An 18,008-nucleotide genomic window follows, 5' to 3' on the forward strand; every position below is an offset into this window, starting at 1 on the left:
TCTGCACTGCAACCCAGGTCTGCTAACTCAGTTGTGCTTACACATGCAATTTGTATGCTGCTTTCCACGGGAAGTGTAGGCTACAGACTGCGCAGTCTCCCCAAATCGGGGAACGTTGGAGAAATGTAACCGGAGACCTGTTCCAATTACAAGTTTACTGCGTAATTCCTGGCCTCGGTGGTCGGTGTTCTTTGCATTGTAGGCTAGGCCTGTTCGTTGTATTTGCGCATACATTGAAGCGGGTACAATGAAGGCACGAATCCAGCATAAATAGTAGATAGATTGACAATGAAACCAAACAGATAGGGAAAATTCAGCATAAAGAGCGCGCCTTTCTAGGCTACCGATGAACAGAGGCCATGGGGTCGCGGGACTACAGGGATTGTCTTGTAACGCTTCGATCACACCGACAGGGCCTTGCGGAAAATAGTATGGATTGTATTCAACAAAAGTTCAACATTCAACTTCTGCTACCATTTCTGTCAAGCCGTTTACGCATACAGTTTGACGCATACATTCGATAAATCCAACGTATGCACCACACAGAACGCACAGCAACTGCAATGGTGCAAGCTAAACGCAGTGTTTCATTGGAAAGGAATGTAATTCTTGTGTGCCAAAATGCAGGAACTCTGACGGTGTGTTTGAAGCGTAAGTTTTAGCAAATGTTATGAGCTCCTCTACACCGCATTCATCCACTCAGAGGACCAAACACCAGATCATAACATGAAATAAGGAAAGAGACAAATGTTGCGTCAAAACAACCACTTTAACAGTGACAACGAAATGTGTAGCCTAATATTGCTAGAAATAGTTAAGTTTAACAAAATGTTAAAACCACTGAAAAAGTTGGAACATGAGTTCAGCAAAGTCGCTCTCTAACCAGGCCCTGAAGTTGAGAGTTCACCTGTTCTGTCCTGGCTACAGCGCCTCTTTTAAGACATTTCTGATTATGTTAACAAAATGCCTACAAAAGGCGCAGCAAAAATGTTTCCCTGACACCTGTTGCTGCAAGGAACAGTACATTTAGTATCCTAGGCCTAGGTGTGGCTTACTACTTCATTCATAGAAAAAAAGGTGCTATCTTGAACCTAAAAGTTATTCAGCTGTCACCATAGGAGCACCCTTTGAAGAACCCTTTTTGGTTCCAGGTAGGACCCTTTTTGGTTCCAGGTAGAACTCCTTAAAACGCTCTGGAAAGAGTTTTACATGGAACTCAAAAGGGTTCTACCTGGAAATAAAAGGGTTCTACCTGGAACCAAAAATGGTTCTTCAAAGGGTGCTCCTATGGTGACAGCTGAATAACTTTTAGGTTCAAGATAGCACCTTTTTTTCTATGAATGAAGTAGTAAGCCACACCTAGGCCTAGGATACTAAATGTACTGTTCCTTGCAGCAACAGGTGTCAGGGAAACATTTTTGCTGCGCCTTTTGTAGGCATTTTGTTAACATAATCAGAAATGTCTTAAAAGAGGCGCTGTAGCCAGGACAGAACAGGTGAACTCTCAACTTCAGGGCCTGGTTAGAGAGCGACTTTGCTGAACTCATGTTCCAACTTTTTCAGTGGTTTTAACATTTTGTTAAACTTAACTATTTCTAGCAATATTAGGCTACACATTTCGTTGTCACTGTTAAAGTGGTTGTTTTGACGCAACATTTGTCTCTTTCCTTATTTCATGTTATGATCTGGTGTTTGGTCCTCTGAGTGGATGAATGCGGTGTAGAGGAGCTCATAAACATTTGCTAAAACTTACGCTTCAAACACACCGTCAGAGTTCCTGCATTTTGGCACACAAGAATTACATTCCTTTCCAATGAAACACTGCGTTTAGCTTGCACCATTGCAGTTGCTGTGCGTTCTGTGTGGTGCATACGTTGGATTTATCGAATGTATGCGTCAAACTGTATGCGTAAACGGCTTGACAGAAATGGTAGCAGAAGTTGAATGTTGAACTTTTGTTGAATACATATCCATACTATTTTCCGCAATGGCCCTGTCGGTGTGATCGAAGCGTTACAAGACAATCCCTGTAGTCCCGCGACCCATGGCCTCTGTTCATCGGTAGCCTAGAAAGGCGCGCTCTTTATGCTGAATTTTCCCTATCTGTTTGGTTTCATTGTCAATCTATCTACTATTTATGCTGGATTCGTGCCTTCATTGTACCCGCTTCAATGTATGCGCAAATACAACGAACAGGCCTAGCCTACAATGCAAAGAACACCGACCACCGAGGCCAGGAATTACGCAGTAAACTTGTAATTGGAACAGGTCTCCGGTTACATTTCTCCAACGTTCCCCGATTTGGGGAGACTGCGCAGTCTGTAGCCTACACTTCCCGTGGAAAGCAGCATACAAAATTGCATGTGTAAGCACAACTGAGTTAGCAGACCTGGGTTGCAGTGCAGAATGTCCCGTTGAGAAGAAGATAAAGCAACAGAAGAGGCAAGAGGACTACATCCAGACCAGAATCGTTCTGTTTTCTCCATCCCGATTACGTACACAGCGATTCTCCACCGGGGAAAGATGGGGTGCCAGACGGCATTTAGCCCCCGACACCTTGTCCTCAAAGTGTTCTTGGTACAGTTACTCGCCTTTCTCCAGAAAACCTCTGCAGCCCCCTCGCCCATTATCAAGTTCCCAGGAGACGATAGTCCAAAAACAGACAAAGAAGTGGCTCTGGTAAGTGTTCCTTAAACAACTTTTCATAGTGGGGATGTAATGCGACTTTTGCTTCAAACTACTTTATCGGTTATTTTCAATAAATTCAGGAAGATAGAACTTAAATGCCATTCTACCATTTGTGAATTACTTTAAAATGACAAATCATTCATGAAACTCGTAATGTTTTGGCTTCAGACCTGATAGTTGGATACCCACTGGGCACACACTGGTTGAATCAACGTTGTTTCCACTCATTTCAATGAAATTACGTTGAACCAAGTGGAACAGACATTGAACTGACATCTGTGCCCAGTGGGAATGTTTCATTATGTAATGCACACAAATGTTCATGTATTCATTGATACAGGATGTCTACATAGATGAATGCACTATATAGAGTAGGAAGGCATCAGAATAGATCCTATATCAACTCATAGGCTTGTCTTTTATTCCCTTCTGCAGCACTATCTGAACAAGTTCTATGGCTGCCCACAAGACAGATGTAATCTCATGGTGCTGAAGGACACCCTGAAGAAGATGCAGAAGTTCTTCTCGCTGCAAGAGACGGGCGAGATCGACCCCAAGACAGTGGAGATCATGAAGAAGCCCCGCTGTGGAGTTCCTGATGTTGCCCAATACAACTTCTTCCACAGGAAACCCAAGTGGCAGCAAAACGCCATCACCTACAGGTCAGTGGTCAAAACATGTTCGTTTGGCCCAAATAGTGTTTTGGTATAGGGAGTTGTGCAATAGGCTTTGAACCCCATGTGCAATAGGGTTGTATTCCATATAAGTCCATATGTTGCTGTGCAATGTGCTGACTGCTGAACTAAGGAAATGACTAAGGAAATGACTCCTCCAGCCCCTGGAGTTTGTTTTGGGGAGATGATAACCTCAACTATGTGCTGCCCACCAACCCAACCACAATCTGCTAACTCCAACATTCCTGTACAATGTGTGCTGGTTTGATCATTTTTATTTGAGGTTAAGAAGAGAGTAAAGTTCTGTTGTTTACATCAGCCCTTTCTGTGTCCTCATGACTACTCAGACTCACTGTATGTACCATGGGAAAAACAAAGATGGGGAGAAGTTAACCAAAACAACAAGAGACAGAGCGTTATCCTGCTCAGACAGACTCACATAGCAGGGGTTAGTTGCTGGACTCGCTCATGAAGCATTCTAACCACATGAGTCATAGGCAAGGCCTGAAGACTGATGGACTTTATGTCCAGAAGGGGGGGTTTAGGAAAGCTCTGATCTATTGCTTTTGTCCTTTAAATAGAAGAGAGATGGGTGTACAAGCTTTTGTCTTCTGCGTTTTGACATAGGTGAATCTCACGTTTGAGGGTTTTATATGCTGACATTGGTCCATCTTCTGCTTGTATTAGGTGTATTTCCTCAAGCATACCTAGTCAATCACACAGTAATATTCCATTATGTAAGATGTATCATGCAGCACATCTTCAGCCAGGGATGAGCTGTTTAATGAGTCTCCTCCTCAGTTTCTTCTCCTCTCTGTGTTCCACCTCTCAGGATTCTAGGCCACTCTCCTGACCTGGACGAGGAGACTATTGATGACGCCTTCTTAAGGGCCTTCAAAGTGTGGAGTGACTTCACCCCACTCAAGTTCACCCGCCTCATGGATGGAGAGGCTGACATCATGATTAACTTTGGCCGCAACGGTACGGTATTACAGAACAGTTTTGACTTTTTATATTCTGCTGAATGTACTGTATGAAACATCAGCAATGCCGGATGATAAGTAGCCTAGTTAAACCAGACTTAATTCTGCTCTCATCTTCGTTCAGACTGGTGTAGCCAAGCTACTCATCACCCGGTTATTGCGTGAAAGGGCGGAAATGGCTGGGAACTAGATTAGATGATGGGTGCTCAGTGCTGCTAATCGTATAGTATAGTACCGTAGGCCTGCCTATGTGTGAGTTACTAGTTGCTCAAGCCCAGAATTACATGTTTTCATTACATGTCTTCATGGCACCATCCCATACGTGATCTACACTGTTGAAGTCTAACACTAGCTACTTCAGAGACAGTTCTATTCTGAGTTGAATCCATCCAGTAAGGCTGTAATTGTATACTGATCTGTACCTTGAGTCCTTTTGTTTTAACCCTTGTTATGTGAATCCACAGAGCATGGTGATGGCTACCCCTTCGATGGTAAAGATGGTCTGCTGGCTCATGCCTTTGCTCCTGGACCAGGCACCGGGGGAGACTCCCACTTTGATGACGACGAGCAGTGGACCCTGGGAGAAGGACAAGGTACTGGAGACTGTACTGTCTGAGTTGTAAATAAAGTCTGTAAATACGAGTTCATCCTGATCTAATATATAAACCTACTTGTTTTTACTTATCACCTATTTATTCATGGTCATACATGCCACGTTTTTAGAGCAATTTGCCGTTAACATTTCACCAAATAAATGTAGATAGCTGAACCACACAGTATCTGATACAGCTCTGTTTGAGCTCTTTTGATCATCACCCCCCCCCCTCCACAGTTGTGAAGGTGAAGTTTGGTAATGCAGAGGGGGAGTTCTGTAAGTTCCCCTTCATGTTTATGGGGAAGGAGTACAACAGCTGTACCAATCAGGGCCGTGATGATGGATTCCTCTGGTGCTCCACCACATACAACTTTGACGACGACGGCAAATACGGTTTCTGTCCCCATGAGTGTGAGTAGGAGCCAACATGGCTGTGTTTTTCTCTTTCCTCTAAAGAGTTCCTGTGAATGTATTGTCCAAAAGAGTTTTAGTATGCATTTTGATATCTACATGGAGTGTATAAAGTTAAGAGTGTTGCATTCAGCAGTCTCTCAAGGAACGTCTATTGTGGTGTTTTAGCTATAGTTTCTGACGAGGAGTTGGCCAGGAGTTACTCCAGATGAGAGGTTTGTGATTAGTTAGAAGAAGCTGTGTTGCTGTTGGACTGGGACCAAGTGGGTGGGAGTACATTCTGGGAAACTAGTGTTGTTGTCTGGGTCATAAAATACTCCCTCTTCTCTGTGTTGCTGGGCCAGATTCATGAAGCTTTTCATCAATCCTTTTGTCTGTCTGTTTGTGCTGCTGTCCATGGTACTGACATTAGGGTATAGACTCACCATAAATGAGCGCCAAAACATATAGGCTTACAGTCGACTCATATGAGACCAACAGTCTTATGAAACTTCCTAACGGGTTATCCTTTGATCTTGAGAAAATGGCGTACTCAGTGAAGTCTTGTGAAACATTTCTCTTGTTGATAGTTTTATAGACTGTTGATATACTGTAGCAATAAACATTTTAGTCTGGACAGAGTGGATGTGTAACACCCTGACAAAGAATGATTTTGCGGTTCAGTTAGTTTAAGATTGAATCTGTGAAATCACTCAAACTCAGGCTCAATGTAACTGCCATGGCATTTTATTAAATGATGGAAACCTACTGTAAACTGTATAGATAATTCCTTCAACTTCCTGTGTTACAGTGCTGTTCACCCTGGGTGGAAACGCGGACGGAGCTCCCTGTAAGTTCCCCTTCACTTTCCAAGGGGAGAACTATGATGGTTGCACCACTCAGGGGCGTGACGACGGCTACCGCTGGTGTGCTACGACTGAGAACTATGACAATGACAAGTCCTACGGGTTCTGCCCTGAAACAGGTGGGTTCCCAGTTCATACTGCCAAAGCCCGAAGGGGTCTCTCCGTCCATATAGCATACAAGCTTCATCAGCTGTGTTAACCCAAACAGCTAAGGGCACTGATGCATCCAACAGACCTAACTGTTGCATGGAAACCTTAATCTGAGGATTATATTGAAATATGTGTGTGCTTTCGATTGTACTTGAGCCAGGTTGTGTGTGTGTGTGCTAGCGTGTGTTAGTGGTGCGCGGGTCAGCTGTTTCTTCACCCGCTCACTATTGCTATTAACCCATCCGCAACCGCCCGACTATATGTGATAGTGAAAATCTGAGGCCCTCACCCAACCCTAACCCTCACCCTAACCCTCACCCTAACCCTCAGCCTAACCCTGACCCTCACCCTCACCCAACCCTCACCCAACCCTAACCCTCACCCAACCTTAACCCAAACCCCAACCCTCACCCAACCCTCACCTAACCCTAACCCTCACCCAACCCTCACCAAACCCTAACCCAACCCTCACCCAACCCTAACCCTCACCCAACCCTAACCCTGACCCTCACCCAACCCTAACCCTCACCCAACCCTCACCCTAACCCTCACCCAACCCTCACCCAACCCTAACCCTCACCCAACCCAACCCTCACCCAACCCTAACCCTGACCCTCACCCAACCCTCACCCAACCCTCACCCAACCCTAACCCAACCCTCACCCTAACCCTCACCCAACCCTAACCCTCACCCAACCCAACCCAAACCTCACCCAACCCTCACCTAACCCTCACCCAACCCTAACCCAACCCAACCCTAACCCTCACCCAACCCTAACCCTCACCCAACCCTAACCCTCACCTAACCCTCACCCAACCCTAACGCAACCCTAACCCTCACCCAACCCTAACCCTCACCCAACCCTAACCCTAACCCGTGAATGTAGAAAATGTGCTGTAGGCTACAGTCGAAGACGGCAGAACAATTTTTTGACAGGGGGAACAGGATATTTTTTTTGCCTGATTTAGATATGTGTCTGCTTATAATTTATGACATTTTGGTGAGCTATTTGCTAGCCAACTTGTCTATAATTAGATACATGTAGCTGTCATTATACAGTGCACACATTTTGTTACGTTACAGCCTTATTCTAAAAAAAATAATAATGATGATGCGAAAACAGGTTTTTAGAATTTTGTGCAAATGTATTAAAAATACGTATCTGAAATGCCTTATTTACATACACTACCATTCAAAAGTTTGGGGTCACTTAGAAATGCCTTTGTTTTCCATGAAAACATACATGAAATGAGTTGCAAAATGAATAGGAAATATAGTCAAGACGTTGACAAGGTTACAAATAATGATTTTTAATTGAAATAATAATTGTGTCCTTCAAACATTGCTTACGTCAAAGAATCCTCAGTTTGCAGCAATTACAGCCTTGCAGACCTTTGGCATTCTAGTTGTCAATTTGTTGAGGTAATCTGAAGAGAATTCACCCCGTGCTTCCTGAAGCACCTCCCACAAGTTGGATTGGCTTGATGGGCACTTCTTACGGTCAAGCTGCTCCCACAACAGCTCAATAGGGTTGAGTTCCGGTGACTGTGCTGGACACTCCATTATAGACATAATACCAGCTGACTGCTTCTTCCCTAAATAGTTCTTGCATAGTTTGGAGCTGTGCTTTGGGTCATTGTCCTGTTGTAGGAGGAAATTGGCTCCAATTAAGAGCCGTCCACAGGGTATGGCATGGCGTTGCAAAATGATTAACCTTCCTTCTTCAAGATCCCTTTTACCCTGTACAAATCTCCCACTTTACCACCACCAAAGCATCCCCAGACCATCACATTGCCTCCACCATGCTTGACAGATGGCGTCAAGCACTCCTCCAGCATCTTTTCATTTTTTCTGCATCTCACGAATGTTTTTCTTTGTGACCCTCAAACTTAGATTTGTCTGTCCATAACACTTTTTTCTAAATCTTCCTCTGTCCAGTGTCTGTGTTCTTTTGCCCATCTTAATCGTTTCTTTTTATTGGCCAGTCTGAGATATGTTTTTTTCTTTGTTACTCGGAGTTGCCTCTTCACTGTTGACGTTGACACTGGTGTTTTGCGGGTACTATTTAATGAAGCTGCCAGTTGAGGACTTGTGAGGCGTCTGTTTCTCAAACTAGACACTCTAATGTACTTGTCCTCTTGCTCAGTTGTGCACCGGGGCCTCCCTCTCCTCTTTGTATTCTGGTTAGAGCCAGTTTGCACTGTTCTGTGAAGGGAGTAGTACACAGCGTTGTATGAGATCTTCAGTTTCTTGGCAGTTTCTGAATAGCCTTCATTTCTCAGAACAAGAATAGACTGACGAGTTTCAGAAGATCTTTGTTTCTGGCCATTTTGAGCCTGTAATCGAACCCACAAATGCTTGGGGGTAAAACAGTTTTTACCCCAAAGCCATAAGATTCCTGAACAGGTAATCAAATGGCTACCCGGACTATTTGCATTGTGTGCCCCCTCCCCAACCCCTCTTTTACGCTACTGCTACTCTCTGTTTATCATATATGCATAGTCACTTTAACCATATCTACATGTACATACTACCTCAATCAGCCCGACTAACCGGTGCCTGTATATAGCCTCGCTACTGTATATAACCTCGCTACTGTATATAGCCTCGCTACTGTTATAACCTCGCTACTGTATATAACCTCGCTACTGTATATAACCTCGCTACTGTATATAGCCTCGCTACTGTAATTTTTCACTGTCTTATTACTGTTGTTTTATTTCTTTAACTACCTATTGTTCACCTACTACCTTTTTTGCACTGTTGGTTAGAGCCTGTAAGTAAGCATTTCACTATAAGGTCTACTACACCTGTTGTAAACCTGACAAATAAACTTTGATTTGATTTAATGCTCCAGATACTAAACTAGTCTAAAGAAGGCCAGTTTTATTGCTTCTTTAATCAGAACGACAGTTTTCAGCTGTGCTAACATAATTACAAAAGGGTTTTCTAATGATCAGTTAGCCTTTTAAAATGATAAACTTGGATTAGCTAGTTTCCAGCTACAATAGTCATTTACAACATTAACAATGTCTACACTGTATTTCTGATCAATTTGATGCTATTTTAATCGACAAAAAATGTGCTTTTCTTTCAAAAACAAGGACATTTCTAAGTGACCCCAAACTTTTGAACGGTCGTGTAAGTATTCAGACCCTTTGCTATGAGACTTGAAATTGAGCTCAGGTGCATCCTGTTTCAATTGACCATCCTTGAGATGTTTCTACAACTTTATTGGAGTCTACCTGTGGTAAATTCTGTTGATTGGACATTATTTGGAAAGGCACACACCTGTCTATATAACGTCCCACAGTTGACAGTGCATGTCAGAGCAAAAACCAAGCCATGAGGTCGAAGGAATTGCAAGAAATGCTTAATTCTGCAGGAGTTATTTTTAAGGCTATGTGAGAGGTTATAGACCTACAGTCAGTGTCCAGATTTCAGTTTCCATTAACCAATCTTAACAGTAGGCTACAGTTGCCTTGACATGCCATAGGCCTATTTGAAGTCCCGTCTTGTGGCTGTGGAATTTGTGTACCACCTCACAATCATCAAACATAACATACTGCTAATCCTCTTTTACCACTTCTCCAGATATATTCTAAACATTACTTTTCTGGCCCTCCTATAACATTACTTTTCTCCCTCCTATTTGTTTTCAATTCTCCTTTCGCAGCTTTTGTCTTATTGAATTCAACTTCGACAATGTCCTTTATTGTCTCTGTGTATTGACGTGAACTTTTTCTGCCCATTCCCAAAAGCATTATTTGGTGATTGGCGGTGTAGGCTATTTGGCACACATACAGTTAAGCCCTGAAGCTTAGGCTTATGCACTAATACCAGATAGCCTAAAATAATGAAAGAAAAACCTCAATGTAACCTCCTCCCGGGACTGCGGGTTATGAGTCAACCTGCGCATCACTAGCATGGGTGCTTGCATTTATTAGTCAAGGTGTGCTGTGCTGATGCCTCCATGTATTGGTGTAGGAGAATGTTATAATGTTCCAGACCTATGGTTTCCAATCTTGCAGCAGCTAGTCTCCTGAATGACTGTAAAAGTATTTTACTGAGTGGCTGCTGGCGGGGGTTATTTCCATTGTGTCAGTGGGGCTGGCTCAGGGGTTTGGGGGAGAGTCGGGAGAGTGAGAGAGCGGGATATGGGGAGAGAAAGAGAGGCAGAAAGGGAGGGGGGGGGGGGGGGGGGGGGGGGGGGGGTTAAGGCTGAGGTTTTCATCTGGTTCTAATTGGTTGGGAATGCTGGCGTGCAGTGTAGTCTTGTGTGTAAGAAGCACTGAATAAGAAACCGGCTGCTTAAAAAACTACACAGGCCCAGTACTGTGCTGTACCAACCCAGATCCCAGATATAATATTATCATGCAGCAAAAGAAAAGCCACTTTTTGGAGAGTGGTATTTGGTTTTGTTTTGGATATACTGTAGATACAAAATACATCTGATGTCAATGTCATTACATTCATGGTAGTTTCTCAAGCAAATCCATTTAGCAATTCAACCCAAATCAAATGGATAACTTTTAGCACTACCTCATCGGCACATTAACAAAAGTCCATTTGGTCCTGAAATATGTATTTTTGTTCACCCATGCAGCCATGTCCACCGTTGGAGGAAACTCTGAGGGTTCCCCCTGTGTGTTCCCCTTCACGTTCCTTGGAGACACTTATGACAGTTGCACCGCTTCTGGACGTAGCGACGGCAAGATGTGGTGCGCCTCCACCAAGAGCTACGACGATGACCGCAAGTGGGGCTTCTGTCCTGATCAAGGTAAATATGTAATCGATGACCTTTGACATTATGCTTGTTTGTAGGTGGTTTTAGCAGTTTAGTGGACAATGACAATTCATGTTTATTTATTTGAATCATTTGTATTATTATTCTGTTTTATTCATTAATGTATTTAGTCATTGTCTATGCAGAATGAAGGGAAAGTGGCCAACAGGAATTTCCCAACATGGAAACTATTCTCATTCACCTGAATATAACTTGACTTGTTATGCTTTGAATATGTGTTGCTGTATCTCTCACTCCTATTGGTGTTGTCCAGGCTACAGTCTGTTCCTGGTTGCGGCCCATGAGTTTGGCCATGCCCTGGGCTTGGAGCACTCCCAGGACCCTGGCGCTCTGATGGCCCCCATGTACACCTTCACCAAGAACTTTAGACTGTCCAACGACGACATCAAGGGCATCCAGGAGCTCTATGGTCAGTTTGAAATTCTTATGTACTGCTTATGGGTTATGTATGGGTTATGAATGTGTTATGAAGTCATTATGTAGGTACCTTTAAAATAACGTGTAACCATGACTTCACCAGCCGTTCATAACCAGAGTGCTTTGGTGAATGTCCTGCAGGTAACAAATGTATTTCTCCTGTTGAAGGATATCAATCTCATCTACTCAATGCTCACCATGTTGCCTCTCCTTTTCCTCTCAGGTGCTGGTACAGACAAGCCCGTGCCTCCCACCCAGGGCCCAGTCACTCCTATGGACATCTGTAATGAACCTGTGGTGTTTGATGCTGTGGCCCAGATCAGAGGAGAGACCTTCTTCTTCAAGGACAGGTAAATGATTTACTGGGGATTCTACAGTATTACTTCTGATCGCCAATGGTTAGAGCAACATTTGACTTGTAGGTAATACACTTTTGTTTGGTCTTCTCAAAAAGCATGTTGCCAATCTGACCACTGATCTGTCTACAGGAAACAGGCAGAAAGAACATATAACCTGAAGACTCTTATTTTAGACTCTGTGGTTAGAGTCATTGGAGCAGACCAGTCCACAAGTTAGACCTCACAACCCACAACTAAATCATTTCACCACAAACAATGGGTAGTTTAATAGGGGGCTTTGTTTGGTCTCAGAATGCATTATTTTCTCTTGGTAATCAGGTGTTTTGTTTGAATGAAGGGGGTGGTGTTATCTCTGTTTGTCTGAGCTCTAATGCTTATTCCATGCTGTGATAAGTATAAAGTTATGAAACAACTGGTAATAATAACCACTCTCACAATCCTGTATCAACTATGGTAAACCAAAATGGCTGCCTGTTATTAAGATTGTAAACCAGACCCTACTATACAGTACAGGGTACATACTTCAACTGAGATTGTCCTATGTAGTGTAGAAAAGGAGAAAAGGAATAGGCTTTCTGTATCTCTCCATCTTACATGATCTGTTGTGGTTCATTCTCAGCTTTCCATGACTCAGTGTACTTTCCCTCTGAAACATGAACTCTTCACCACAACAGATTAATCCTGTCTGGGACAAATTATGTTAGGAACACTTTCAACCCAAACAATAAGCTATTGCATGCAATCCAAATGACAAAATTGTGACTGAAAAGCAGGTTTAGATTAGGATTCATTGGACATTTATATGTTCCTTCTCAGACTTTGCCTGCCACATCTTTTAGCCTTCAAAGTTTTAAGGTGAGCTTTACTATATATCTGTCATTGCTGAGTTGGAACGGTGTCCAAAGCAAACAAGTAGACTTTTTGGACTCAAAAGACGGCAGTCATTCAGGCTGCTTGGCTTTGCCCCCTGCCCACCCTGAGTCTGGGGCTGGAGGGAAACCAGCCTCAAATCTTGCTTACAAATCCTGCTTTTGTTCATAGAATCCTGCTTTAGTTCATAGAATCCTGCTTTAGTTCACAGAATCCTGCTTTAGTTAAGCGTTAAGTCTTCACTCGCTGTGGTTCACCATGCATTAACGCTGTTCAGGGAACAGGGACAAACATCATGCTGAAGGCTGTTCTGTGGACTATAAACTACTGTATAAACAGTGTAGTGTTTGGTTGACGTGTCAACGTAATATTAACTGTTAAAGGAGGGAGGACTGCCAATTAAAACCGGAGTCTGGTTTTAACAGTAGAATTTCTCTCAATAGTTATGTAACGGCAGTCTATTTCGTCCTCCTCATCGGACGAGGAGAGGCGAGAAGGATCGGAGGACCAATGTGCAGAGTGGTAAGTTTCCATAATATTTAATATACACGAAAACAATACACGATACAAAATAACAAACAAACTAACCGTAACAGTCCCATGTGGCACAAACACTGACACAGGAAAACAAACACCCACAAACCAAACGTGAAACCCCGGCTGCCTAAGTATGATTCTCAATCAGGGACAACGATTGACAGCTGCCTCTGATTGAGAATCATACCAGGCCGAACACAAAATCCCAACATAGAAAAACACACATAGACAACCCACCCCAACTCACTGACCATACTAAATAAATACAAAACAAGGGAAATAAGGTCAGGAACGTGACAGAACCCCCCCCCCCCCCTCAAGGTGCGAACTCCGGACGCACCACCTAAAACTCTAGGGGAGGGTCTGGGTGGGCGTCTGTCCGCGGTGGCGGCTCTGGCGCGGGACGTGGACCCCACTTCACCATTGTTTTTGTCCACTTCTTTAACCGCCCCCGTGGCCTCTTATGAGCGGCGATCATCGCCGCCGACCTTGGCCTGGGGACCCTAGCCATGGGTCCCGAATGGACAGGATACTCCGGCAGCGCCGGAGTAAAAGGCAATTCCGGCATCGCCGGCTTGACAGGCAGCTCTGGCAGCTCCCGGCTGACTGACTCCTCCGGCAGGTCCTGGCTGACTGACAGCTCCGGCAGGTCCTGGCTGACTGACAGCTCTGGCAGGTCCTGGCTGGCTGGCGGCTCTGGCAGCTCCTGACTGACGGACGGCTCTAGCGGCTCCTGACTGACGGACGGCTCTAATGGCTCGGGACAGACGGGCGGCTCTGATGGCTCAAGACAGACGGGCGGCTCAGACGGCGCTGGGCAGGCAGGCAGCTCAGACGGCGCTGGGCAGGCAGGCAGCTCAGACGGCGCTGGGCAGGCAGGCAGCTCAGACGGCGCTGGGCAGGCAGGCAGCTCAGACGGCGCTGGGCAGGCAGGCAGCTCAGACGGCGCTGGGCAGACAGGCAGTTCAGACGGCGCTGGACAGATGAGAGACTCTGGCTGCGATGGAGAAGAGGAAGGCTCTGGCAGCGCTGGACAGGCGGGAACAACTGTAGAGAGAAACCGGAGAGACAGCCTGGTGCGGGGGGCTGCCACCGGAGGACTGGTACGTGGAGGTGGCACCGGATATACCGGACCGTGAAAGGAGTACAAGAGCTCTTGAGCACCGAGCCTGCCCAACCTTACCTGGTTGAATGTTCCCCGTAGCCCTGCCAGTGTGGCGAGGTGGAATAGCCCGCACTGGGCTATGCCGGCGAACCGGGGACACCATACGTAAGGCTGGTGCCATGTACGCCGGCCCGAGGAGACGCACTGGAGACCAGATGCGTTGAGCCGGCTTCATGGCACCCGGCTCGATGCCCAACATAGCCCGGCCAGTGCGGTGAGGTGGAATAGCCCGCACTGGGCTAAGCACGCGTACTGGGGACACCGTGCGCTCCACCGCATAACACGGTGCCTGACCAGTACGACGCCCTCTCACTCCACGGTAAGCACGGGGAGTTGGCTCAGGTCTCCTACCCGGCTTAGCCACACTCTGCGTGTGCCCCCCCCCCCCCCCCAATAAATTTTTGGGTCTGACTCTCGGGCTTCCAACCGCGTCGCCGCGCTGCCTCCTCATACCAGCTCCTCTCTGCCTTCGCTGCCTCCAACTCTGCTTTGGGACGGCGATATTCCCCTGGCTGAGCCCAGGGTCCCTTGCCGTCCAGAATCTCCTCCCAAGTCCATGAGTCCTGTGTCTTCTGCCGCTGCTGCTGCTGGCCTTTACCACTCTGCTTGGTCCTTTGGTGGTAGGTGTTTCTGTAACGGCAGTCTATTTCGTCCTCCTCATCGGACGAGGAGAGGCGAGAAGGATCGGAGGACCAATGTGCAGAGTGGTAAGTTTCCATGATATTTAATATACACAAAAACAATACACGATACAAAATAACAAACAAACTAACCGTAACAGTCCCATGTGGCACAAACACTGACACAGGAAAACAAACACCCACAAACCAAACGTGAAACCCCGGCTGCCTAAGTATGATCCTCAATCAGTGACAACGATTGACAGCTGCCTCTGATTGAGAATCATACCAGGCCGAACACAAAATCCCAACATAGAAAAACACACATAGACAACCCACCCCAACTCACTGACCATACTAAATAAATACAAAACAAGGGAAATAAGGTCAGGAACGTGACAGAACCCCCCCCCCCCCTCAAGGTGCGAACTCCGGACGCACCACCTAAAACTCTAGGGGAGGGTCTGGGTGGGCGTCTGTCCGCGGTGGCGGCTCTGGCGCGGGACGTGGACCCCACTTCACCATTGTTTTTGTCCACTTCTTTAACCGCCCCCGTGGCCTCTTATGAGCGGCGATCATCGCCGCCGACCTTGGCCTGGGGACCCTAGCCATGGGTCCCGAATGGACAGGATACTCCGGCAGCGCCGGAGTAAAAGGCAATTCCGGCATCGCCGGCTTGACAGGCAGCTCTGGCAGCTCCCGGCTGACTGACTCCTCCGGCAGGTCCTGGCTGACTGACAGCTCCGGCAGGTCCTGGCTGACTGACAGCTCTGGCAGGTCCTGGCTGGCTGGCGGCTCTGGCAGCTCCTGACTGACGGACGGCTCTAGCGGCTCCTGACTGACGGACGGCTCTAATGGCTCGGGACAGACGGGCGGCTCTGATGGCTCAAGACAGACGGGCGGCTCAGACGGCGCTGGGCAGGCAGGCAGCTCAGACGGCGCTGGGCAGGCAGGCAGCTCAGACGGCGCTGGGCAGGCAGGCAGCTCAGACGGCGCTGGGCAGGCAGGCAGCTCAGACGGCGCTGGGCAGGCAGGCAGCTCAGACGGCGCTGGGCAGGCAGGCAGCTCAGACGGCGCTGGGCAGACAGGCAGTTCAGACGGCGCTGGACAGATGAGAGACTCTGGCTGCGATGGAGAAGAGGAAGGCTCTGGCAGCGCTGGACAGGCGGGAACAACTGTAGAGAGAAACCGGAGAGACAGCCTGGTGCGGGGGGCTGCCACCGGAGGACTGGTACGTGGAGGTGGCACCGGATATACCGGACCGTGAAAGGAGTACAAGAGCTCTTGAGCACCGAGCCTGCCCAACCTTACCTGGTTGAATGTTCCCCGTAGCCCTGCCAGTGCGGCGAGGTGGAATAGCCCGCACTGGGCTATGCCGGCGAACCGGGGACACCATACGTAAGGCTGGTGCCATGTACGCCGGCCCGAGGAGACGCACTGGAGACCAGATGCGTTGAGCCGGCTTCATGGCACCCGGCTCGATGCCCAACATAGCCCGGCCAGTGCGGTGAGGTGGAATAGCCCGCACTGGGCTAAGCAAGCGTACTGGGGACACCGTGCGCTCCACCGCATAACACGGTGCCTGACCAGTACGACGCCCTCTCACTCCACGGTAAGCACGGGGAGTTGGCTCAGGTCTCCTACCCGGCTTAGCCACACTCTGCGTGTGCCCCCGCCCCCCCCCCAATAAATTTTTGGGTCTGACTCTCGGGCTTCCAACCGCGTCGCCGCGCTGCCTCCTCATACCAGCTCCTCTCTGCCTTCGCTGCCTCCAACTCTGCTTTGGGACGGCGATATTCCCCTGGCTGAGCCCAGGGTCCCTTGCCGTCCAGAATCTCCTCCCAAGTCCATGAGTCCTGTGTCTTCTGCCGCTGCTGCTGCTGTCCTTTACCACTCTGCTTGGTCCTTTGGTGGTAGGTGTTTCTGTAACGGCAGTCTATTTCGTCCTCCTCATCGGACGAGGAGAGGCGAGAAGGATCGGAGGACCAATGTGCAGAGTGGTAAGTTTCCATGATATTTAATATACACAAAAACAATACACAATACAAAATAACAAACAAACTAACCGTAACAGTCCCATGTGGCACAAACACTGACACAGGAAAACAAACACCCACAAACCAAACGTGAAACCCCGGCTGCCTAAGTATGATCCTCAATCAGTGACAACGATTGACAGCTGCCTCTGATTGAGAATCATACCAGGCCGAACACAAAATCCCAACATAGAAAAACACACATAGACAACCCACCCCAACTCACTGACCATACTAAATAAATACAAAACAAGGGAAATAAGGTCAGGAACGTGACAAGTTAGTTTAGAAATGATTTGACTATGCCTGTAAATCATATCTTTGATTGGGTTAGTTTGGTTATTTTTTAGGTATATCATCTGTTGTCTGCTGCTCAAACATCCTAGAGAATCCAAATCCACAAGATATCCAGCCACCATGATAAAAGCTGGCAGAATACATATACAGTGATGTGTTGTGGACAAGACACTGGCCCTGGGGATTTCAGGAGAGATTCTCCATTTCCTCATCAGCAAGATCATTGTCTCATTCAAAATGCTTTGCGGTGTTCTAGTTCTAGATATCACATATACCATGATATCATTAACAATGACACATGGGCCTCCCGGGTGGCGCAGTGGTCTAGGGCACTGCATCGCAGTGCTAACTGCGCCACCAGAGTCTCTGGGTTCGCGCCCAGGCTCTGTCGCAGCCGGCCGCGACCGGGAGGTCCGTGGGGCGACGCACAATTGGGCTAGCGTCGTCCGGGTTAGGGTGGGTTTGGCCGGTAGGGATATCCTTGTCTCATCGCGCTCCAGCGACTCCTGTGGCGGGCCGGGCGCAGTGCGCGCTAACCAAGGGGGCCAGGTGC

At 47.1% G+C, this 18,008-nt stretch overlaps 1 protein-coding gene across 1 annotated transcript in view; it reads left to right on the forward strand.

Annotated features, from left to right (window-relative positions):
- Nucleotides 1-2,332: 2,332 nt before the first annotated feature.
- Nucleotides 2,333-18,008, forward strand: part of LOC120039801 (72 kDa type IV collagenase-like) — a 28,067-nt gene continuing 12,391 nt past the window's right edge. Inside the window, exons 1-9 of the mRNA XM_038985175.1 lie at nt 2,333-2,679; nt 3,124-3,350; nt 4,195-4,343; nt 4,810-4,938; nt 5,178-5,351; nt 6,142-6,315; nt 10,954-11,127; nt 11,408-11,563; nt 11,795-11,921. Of these exons, the coding sequence (XP_038841103.1) occupies nt 2,524-2,679; nt 3,124-3,350; nt 4,195-4,343; nt 4,810-4,938; nt 5,178-5,351; nt 6,142-6,315; nt 10,954-11,127; nt 11,408-11,563; nt 11,795-11,921 (1,466 nt within the window). The 5' untranslated portion in view covers nt 2,333-2,523. The remainder of the gene's footprint in view (nt 2,680-3,123; nt 3,351-4,194; nt 4,344-4,809; nt 4,939-5,177; nt 5,352-6,141; nt 6,316-10,953; nt 11,128-11,407; nt 11,564-11,794; nt 11,922-18,008) is intronic.

Source organism: Salvelinus namaycush, unplaced genomic scaffold (genome assembly GCF_016432855.1).
Source record: "Salvelinus namaycush isolate Seneca unplaced genomic scaffold, SaNama_1.0 Scaffold300, whole genome shotgun sequence".
NCBI classification, from domain to species: domain Eukaryota; kingdom Metazoa; phylum Chordata; class Actinopteri; order Salmoniformes; family Salmonidae; genus Salvelinus; species Salvelinus namaycush.